Raw genomic sequence first — 9,312 nt, forward strand, 5'->3', positions numbered from 1 at the left:
GAAATAGTGATGCATGCTCATACTCATCTCATGCATCATGTGCTTGTTGCATCTTGAGGTGCTGTTGTTCATTGGATGTTATTCTTATGTTGGGTAGCACCGGGATCGGAGAACGAATACGTGGAGTCAGGAGAGTACGTGCAGGACGATCAAGAACCATTCCAAGCTGAGGATATCACAGGCAAGATGATATGACCTTGATTCCATCTCTAGACTTGTTATGCTAGATTACGTTTCCGTTGTCATGTGTTCGCTGCCTACCACTAAAATATTTGCCTCTTGAAATGCCATGAACCCAAACACTGATCCCTTCCTAGCAAACTTGAATGGCTAAGTAGGCTTTGCTCAACTACTAATGTTAGCGTTGCTAGATGCAGGTGCTTTGACTCATGTGATAACATGAGTTTGATATCATTATCTTAAATTCTGTTATTTAAGTAATGCACCTATATACTTGGTAAATGACGGAAGGCCTAGCCTTTTGCCGGGTGCTTTGTTCCATTATTGCCGCCATAGTTACCGGCTACCGGTGTTTGATTTCCTATTGATCGGTCCTAACATGTTCGGGGTTGTTATGGGGACCCCCTCGATAAATCGCGTAGTGCTAAGGCTTGTCCGGCAGGACCCAACATTGGTGTTAATTTGCTAATTACTTAATAATAATCTGCATAGGGAATGGCCTACCCGAGGAATTTAATCAACAACCCGGGCCAGTGCTCCTCATGAGTGTTGGTCCAACCAGAGCAGCTTATTACGCTCCCCAGGGCAACTCGGTGTTTTGTCGTGGTAACCATCGCTCATCCGACGTGTCCTGAGACTGAGATACGTGGCTCTTATCAGGGTCGTCGACACGTCGGGAGGTCCTGCTAGTCTTGTCTTACCTTAGCAATATATCTTGCGTATAGGAATCCCAGTGAAGCTTTGGTTCTCCCCAGAGTTGAGGTTTTCCTCTAAGGAATCCGACGAGATCACGAGATTCGTGATAGAGGATTACTTTGCGGCATGTGTACGTTTGTGATGGACTAGTTGGAGCACCCCTGCAGGGTTTAATCTTTCGGAAAGCCGTGCCCGCGGTTATGTGGCAACTTGAAATATTTTGTTAATATCCGGTATTAGATAACTTAAACAAAAGCTAATAAAATTGCCAACTGTGTGCGTAACCGTGACTGTCCCCTCGAAGATCTCTCTTCGATCGGGAACACGGTGGGGTTATGATTGACGTAGGTAGGTGTTAAGGATCACTTAGTGATCAAGTATTCTCGACCGTTAGTGTAGTCCACCTTCACATATGTTCTACGTAAGATGCTGCAACCTTAAACACTCTATCCTATCCAACCTAATAACTTGACTAGTTCTGGCACCAAGGTCATAGATTACGGAGTTCCCGTGGCTCACAGATTTCTTCACAACACCAACAGGTTCAGGTACCCCAGAGACAGGTGATCCCGACGGCACGCAGCTGGCGTGGCAGTACGACGAGGAGTCCGACCGCCTGTACGTGAACTATCCAGAAGATTGAGGCGTGGTCGTGATCGTGGGCCAGCAGGCAGGGTAGCATAGCTTTTTCTCTGTTTTGTAGTCCGTAGCGGAACTACTTTGGTTGTATGCGTGATGTACTCTGATATTTATGAGAAGGCAATTGAACCCCTGATTGTCTATCTTTTATTATTATGTATGTGTTGTGTTACCTATTTGCGAGACGCTTAGATGCGCTCCTTTCCAGCACGGGGCCTCGATCCCTAGATTGGAAAGGACCGCATCTTGGTCGTTACAAGTTGGTAATCAGAGCCTTACGACCATAGGAGCCTTTGTGTGATCGTACTTGGCCGAGTCGAGTCTAGTAAAATGTTTTGAGTCTTAGTTATATCGGAGAGTAGGATACTTTTTTCTCCTCTTCCATGCTCTGGTGAGGTTCCCGACTTAGGAAATCATTAATTCTACTCCTCTTCTCGCTCAAAAAAAAATGAGGATCATGCGGGTATTTGTGAAATCTATATGATTTCGATGTGACGGAGTCCTGTCTTGGTGCCTCGTGTCTGCTTTGAGTTTCTTCCGGGGAGTTGAGCTCCAGGGGATTCTTGCGCACATCGCCATCATTCAGATTTCTGAGTATCTAAGAACGAAGGATGTTCGTAATTGCTTCAATACTGGTAGTGGCGAGATAACCCCGATGTCCCTAGTACTGGTGCAGATTGTTCGGGAGTACTGCCATACTTAGTATCGTTGTGATCACGAGGGTCTGTTGTAGATGAAGGTCCGAGATGCTGGTTGTGTGTTGACGGATGTGATATAGGTGACGGGTTAGTATAGGAGTTGTGTGATATTACTCCTTGTATCCGTGTACCAGATTGCATGACCAGTTATTTCGAGAATTCATAGGTGGGATATCAAGTAGTATCTTATAGGACTATCTTCCTACAGATGCATGATTGAGGTTGGGGAAATCTCGATCATATGTTTGTTCTGAGCAGTTCTAGCTCATACTTGTTCGCAGTGGTATTAATCGGAATTTTGTTGTCCGTCACTTTGAGGAAGCATTCTTACTATTTTTGTTCGAGTGCAATTGCTTTATTCCTGTTCAGATATTCTTGTCTTTTGATTCAGCAATATCTTCAATTATTCTGTGGGCTAATATGATGTCCGTCTTCAGGATGGCTCCACCAACGCGTCAGAACCCAGGGCGTGAGGATATGCCGCCTCCACCTCCTCCTCCGGAGAACCCTCCGCCGCCGCTTCCTCCTGCAGAGGCCTGACAAGCGGTGATGGCTGCTACTAATGCAAACACCCAGATGCTGATACAGTTGCTGCAAGAGAGAGCCAACCAACAGCAAGACAATTTTTAGCATGGTGGAAATCAGTTTGCCAGTCTGAGTCACTTCCTGTCGAACCAGCCAAAGACGTTCACTTCATGCGACCGGCCATTTGATGCAGAAGATTGGATCCGTGATATGAACAAACATTTCGAGTGTAGCAATGTGCGTCCGGAGGATTATGTTTGCAACGTTCTAGTTGAAGGGGCAGGCTTCTATATGGTGGCAGCAACTGAAGGACTCTAGAGGCGCCAGGGTGATTTCTTGGGATGAGTTCTGTCATGACTTCAGGTCCCACTACATCCCTTCCAGCTTTGTGGAGGAGATGCGTGAGAAGTTTAGGCGTTTGAAGCAGGGTGGCAATTCCGTGTCCAAGTAGAACGTTGAGTTCCATGAGCTGGCCCGTTACGCGCTGCAGGATATCCCGGATCAGAAGAGCAAGATTTATCAGTTCAGGGATGGATTGAAAGAAGATTTGCAGTTAGCTCTTGCCTTGCACGATCCTGAGGAGTTCGACAAGTTCTACAACCTAGCTCTCATAGCAGAGGCAGCCTTGCTCAGGGTGGAGAATTCTAAGAAGCGCTTCACAAATTCCAGCTCTTCCTCGACTCAGGTGGTTCAGAAGCAACAAAGTTCTGGGTGTCTCCTCCTTGTCAACACTCGCAGCAGCTTAAGCACTCAGGTGGTCGTGGTTCTTCCCACCCACCCAACCCCGTCTTCCAACAGAGATACCAGCATCAGAAGCAAGGGCCTCCTCAGACTCAGTACCGGCAGCCAGCAGATGTCACTTGTCACAAGTGTGGGCAGAAGGGTCACTATGCCAACAAGTGTACTTCTCAGCTTCGACTGCCGCCTCCTCCTCCAGGCAAACCTCCAAGCAACGCTCTTGTCAAGTTCAACCCCAGATCAGCTCGAGTCAACATGGTGAACGCAGCTGAAGCAGAGAACTCGTCAGATGTGATCATGGGTAACCTCCTCGTCAATGATATTCCTGCTAAAGTGTTATTTGATTCTGGTGCATCGCATTGCTTAATCTCCAAGCCTTTCATAGCTAAGCATGATATTCCTGATATTCATTTGGATAGTCCCTTCCATGTGGTTTCTCCGGGCATGCGCATGAGTTCGCACATGAGGGTTCCGGATGCTTCTGTCAAGATAGGTAGTTATTCTTTTCTGGCATCTCCTATTGTCTTGGGCAATTCCGACATCGACTTGATTCTTGGTATGGATTGGCTGGCCATGAACAAGGCGTCAATTGATTGTGAAGCCAAAGAAGTGAAGCTTACCCACTCTTCGGAAGACGTGATTATATTCGCGGCGCGCGATGATACAATCCGTCTGTTATCTTTGAATGAAAAGGGTGAGATCAATCCTATCTCGCAAGTCCCAGTGGTCTGCGAATATGAAGATGTGTTTCCTGAAGAGCTGCCAGGCATGCCTTCGCACCATGAAGTTGAGTTTGTCATTGAGCTTGAGCCAGGCACAGAGCCAGTGTGCAAACCAGTCGTTCGGGAAATTCTTGAATGGCTGCCCACCGGAGAAGCCCAAAGCCGCAGAAGCGCATACTTTTCAGCCCAGCAGAGAGCAGCACAGCGGCACAGCGCTCCACGCGTAGTCTGAAACGCAACGCAGCACCGCAGCTCGATTAGTCCCACCTCGCCTACCGAAACGGGCCGCTGGACAACTGGACTGTTTGGGCCTCGCAGCCCACTCCAGCCAACACCATTTTGTTTTTCACTTCCTTTTTGTTTTTTTGTGATTGCTGTGCTGCGCACAACAAGTGCTGAGAGAGCGAACCACCATGTTGTTTTTTCCATTTTTATTCTTGCTTCTGCGCTGAATTGCTTATTGTTCTCGTCTCCTTTTGATTACAAAATATTGCAGTTCTTTAGCAATGATTTGTCTCAAAAGGAAAAGAAAGATCATTTTTTTATTATTATTATTCCTGCTCCGCTGGATTGCTTCTTGTTCTCGTTGCCTTGATTACAAAATACTAATTCATTTAGCAATAATTTGTCTCAGGAAAGGAAAGAAAGATGGTATGTCGATGTCTTCGTACATTCTCCAAAAAATGAAGTTATCCTCATTGACAAGACCTAAACGGCAGCTGAAGTCGGTTCATCGCTCGACATCCATTTGTGGAGCAGAGCTGACCAGCAAAACATTAGGAATCAAGACAGCGAGCAAGGATGCGCAAACGCAATTACAAAGAGTGCTGCGCCGGGGGACTCAGATTGAAGAGATAATTCCTGAGGTTTCTCAGTTTCTTTGGTCTTTGATTTTTCATATGGGAAGCAAACATGTGCATTGGTCTGCTTATATTGTCTTTGCTCACTTGTGGTTTCATTTGAGTGGCACTCAGGCCCCCATTATGATGATCTAAAAGACAGTGAGACGGCAATCTAATCACATATACACATGACCAACATCTATTAAGGTATATGCCCTCGGCCTGAGCATGGAAAAACAAATACTTCCTCTGTACTTAAATACTTGTAGTTCAGGAGAACTAGACTAGTTCTTCCCAGCTACAAGTATATAGATACAGAAGGAGTAGTTCCAACCCAAGCAAATTCATGTCCTTACAGCAGCAGGTCAAGTTGTAATCAAGCACACCTTATTGACTCATAAAACACATTGGGACGACAAACAGATCGCAGAGATCCAACAACCGCACCTCAGCTTATGGAAGCATAAGTTATCAACAACACTTAACATGACACGGAGTGGTAGTTCGGCGAACATGGCATACCACACGGAACTGAGACGGAACGACAGCAACCGCGTTGCACAAATATACCACATGCTAGACAAGCAGATGTCGAAGAAAAAGAACTTAAAACGCAGCAACACAAGGATGTTCTCAAGCACATATTATTACTGACTCATAATATCAATATCACACTCCGTTTCGGAATAACTCTTCATATCACACACAGCAGTGTTTAAATCAGTTCGGCATAGAGATCCCAGACAAGAGAGCACCCACATGGGCGTTAACAATATTTACGAGGCTGTCAGATATGAGCAGCCCTTGACAACTGATGGAGAAGCGAGTGAACATTGCATAAGCCGTACCTGGAAAACAGAGATGAGAATAGAGTAAGATGTTAGTTCGTCACAGAACAAAACTGTTCAAGAATTAAAGGAAGGATAGGTCTCGATTACGAGCTATCTCTGCAATGCATTGTTCACTGCCTGTTACTAACATATTCTACAATTATGCTATGCTACCGACTAACAGTTGCAGAAAAATTAAAAGTAATGTACTCCGTCCGCAAATACTCACTTAGCAACCAGTAGCATTAATGTACTGGATATTTACCTTCTAATGCTACTGGCTCTGCCAATAAGAAAAGTTGCAACACAGTGCGAATATGAATGTTAGTTGGCACAGAGATGGAAACCTTCATGGGGATAAATCAGTGTGTTATATTACTGGAATGTGTGGTGTGGTGTCAGCACTGGCATGTTTTACTGTACACATAATACTGTGTGATGACCAAGTACCATTTTGCTATGGTAAATTGGTAGTGCATATGACAGCCAGAAGTGAAGGAGTTTAATAATTAGTTTCCGTGTCTGTCATTTCCTTTTGATTAAGTGCTAACCTTTGGGTTTGTTTATTATCACACTACTAATATACCAGAAATTATCCTATGCCACACCCTTTATATAATCTGAATCCAATGTCAACCAGTGAATTAACTATATGTGATACCGTCATACTTCGCTTTCTACCTTGACAAACAAAGGGACAAAACAACCAGTCCTGTCATCTGGATGAGTTCCAAAACCACTGGCTTACTGATCTCGAAGATTCTAATTAATATCAGATGTTTACAACATCCATCACTTTGATGAATCAGGAATACCAGTGAGATTATGTTGTATTTAGCATGAAAACATGGAGCAATAAAAGTGCCATCTATGGGCCAACTAACATTCATGGTTCTATCTGTCAAAAAAAAATCATGGTTCTAAATAGCTGATATAGAACAGCTGTAAATTGGCTATGGACTATCAAGTACAAGTTGGCAGACTATACATCGAAGTTGAAAGATGAGAGTTTGCACATACTGTGCCTTTCTAGCATCAAGCTTATTCTGATGTTACTATATATCATGCCATTTACTGGTTTATAACTACAGCAAAGGAGAAGAGTACAGTGAAGGGCTGGCGGCACACATAGTGAATGAATCAAAGGGTAACTTTTGCATAATGGGTCAATCATCAAAATGGCAAGTGAAAATTATATATGATATCGTTAAATAATAAAATGCCTTGGTGAAAAGATGTGGGGCCATAAATTGCACATATATCAGCCAGTACATCTCTATAGAAACAATAATTTGTACCTTCAAAGTACTTGCTAGATTAGGTACCTAAGCATAGCTTTCAAACTGACTTGGTAAACACTACAAACATACATACTATAGTACAATATCCAACACATGCTGCACAGTATCCTAACAATCACTATATGGATATCAAATCCTCAATTGCATATCGTCAATAATATGTCCAATAGAACAAGGGTGTGCTTTCACACATAAATGACGCTGCCCTCTATGTACATAAATATCCACTGATGGTATATTCAGATTAAGTGATATAACAAGATGAGCCTTTGACCCACTGAACGAATGTTACACCATGATAGTAGTATCAAGGAGTAAGATAAGTGTATACAGTATGCCATGCACTTGATAAGAGCATACATCATGCAATGCTCCTGAACTCTTTCTATTGTTAGAGGTAACATGCTAGGCATGAGAAAAATTAGGTGTACAAATTGTCAAATCTATACATCTGTAAGTGTACAACTTAACTAGAAGCCTAGAAGTGCCAAGTTATTTACTCACTAAATTTAGATAGAATGATGCTAAACTCAAAAGGCATGAAAGAAGCTTGACAATATTATACACAGTATTCAGTGTTTGCTATCTTTTGTTATTGTTATTATTGTTACAGCCTTACAGGTAAACTCAAAAGGCATAAAAGAATTCCCAATACTGTCCTGTACTAATCTGAAATCTAAAGAATTGCAAATCGAAAGGCTTGAAAGAAGCATACATAAGCACCAGGACAACCTAACAACCACAAATTGAATTTTCTTGACACAGTTGATGAGACGAAATCATAGTCTCTGAAGTAAAAAGTAGTAAGAAATATGGTGCAGCAGCAGCAGGCAAGCTGGAGTATCATTCATGGGCATATGGTGCCAGGCTATTTATCTAGATATAGATAGATAAATCACCTGATCTGAAGCGTAAGCGTTTGTTCAGCCGCGGGCCTTGAGCTCAGCGAGGCGGCGGGTGAGGTCGTCCTCGTCGACCTTCTCCTTGTCCTTGGCGGCGGGGATGGCGTGTGCGGCGGCCTGGGGTAGGCCGACGGAGACCTCGAGGCCGTAGTCGTCGGCGACCTGCTGCATGAGGGAGTTGACCTCGGTCTCGGGCGTGGAGAGGGAGGTGGAACCTGCCATGGCGCCCTCCATGAACTCGGCCTGGACCTCCATGTTGACGAACTGGCGCTCGAAGTTGTCCATGGTCTCGGACATCTTCTGGAGGTTGCCGGTGGCGAGGGAGGAGTCGAGCGACTTGACGATGTTGCCCATGGACTTTCCGATGGCCTGCATCTTGGCCTGCGTGTCGAGGCGGGAGACGACGGCGTCGAGGCGGGAGGCGAGGCGGAGGTAGTTCATGTGCTCGGTGCGCTTGCGGATGGCGTTCTCGGCGTAGATCCGCGCGCCGTCGACGTTGCCCTTCTCGATGGCCTTCTTGACCTTGAGCTTCTGGTCCTTCTCCTCCTTCTCGCACTTGCGCGCCTGCCGCTGCAGCGACTTGGAGGTGAACTTGAGGTCGAAGATCTGCGCCATCAGCTTCTCCGGGTTGCCCATCGCCGCCGCCGCCGGTTGTTAGCTAGGGTTTCGTCGGGGGTCGGGATTGGGGAGGGGGGCGAGAGGAGGATTGGGGATTTTTTAGGGGAGGGAGGGCGACGCGGTGGTTTGAGGATTCGGTTGGGAAAGGACTAGGAGAGACGCGGGTTTGGTCGTGACACGGCTAAGCAAACGTGCCGCTGCGTGTGGGCGTCGGCGCGTGCCGTACGGACGATGGAATCAGGGCCTGACTTTTCTTTTCTTTCCGGATTGATTGACTGATTCAATTCAAACGAGGGCCTGTTTGGTTTAAACCAGCAAATACGACGGTGCGTTGCAACGGTAAATAAAAATATCACGTTGTAGCCAAATAAATATGGCTCAATATCCTGACATATGAGCGTTCATTCTCTATTTTTTTATTTTACCACGATGGCCCATCATATTATCACTTTTTTTTTTGCTTGATGATGGCCCCGGTGGCCATGTTATCAAATTTTGTAACATTTTATAAAATTTCACACACATCTTCTTTGAATTCATGGATATGCTTTGAATACATCATCATTTTCAAAATCTTGAATGTTTTATATTGGATGAATATATTTTTCGAAATTGTGAATT

The 9,312-nt window shown here is 44.9% G+C and overlaps 1 protein-coding gene across 1 annotated transcript; it reads right to left on the minus strand.

Annotated features, from left to right (window-relative positions):
* Positions 1–5,668: 5,668 nt before the first annotated feature.
* On the minus strand, positions 5,669–8,863 carry LOC123407802 (ESCRT-related protein CHMP1). The gene is made up of 2 exons (XM_045101026.1): positions 8,071–8,863; positions 5,669–5,888 (listed from the first exon to the last, which is right to left on the minus strand). Exon 1 carries the CDS (start codon positions 8,707–8,709, stop codon positions 8,095–8,097), a length of 615 nt encoding a protein of 204 aa, XP_044956961.1. The 5' UTR covers positions 8,710–8,863; the 3' UTR covers positions 5,669–5,888; positions 8,071–8,094.
* Between the last annotated feature and the right edge of the window lie 449 nt (positions 8,864–9,312).

This window comes from Hordeum vulgare, chromosome 7H, assembly GCF_904849725.1.
Source record: "Hordeum vulgare subsp. vulgare chromosome 7H, MorexV3_pseudomolecules_assembly, whole genome shotgun sequence".
NCBI classification, from domain to species: Eukaryota; Viridiplantae; Streptophyta; class Magnoliopsida; order Poales; family Poaceae; genus Hordeum; species Hordeum vulgare.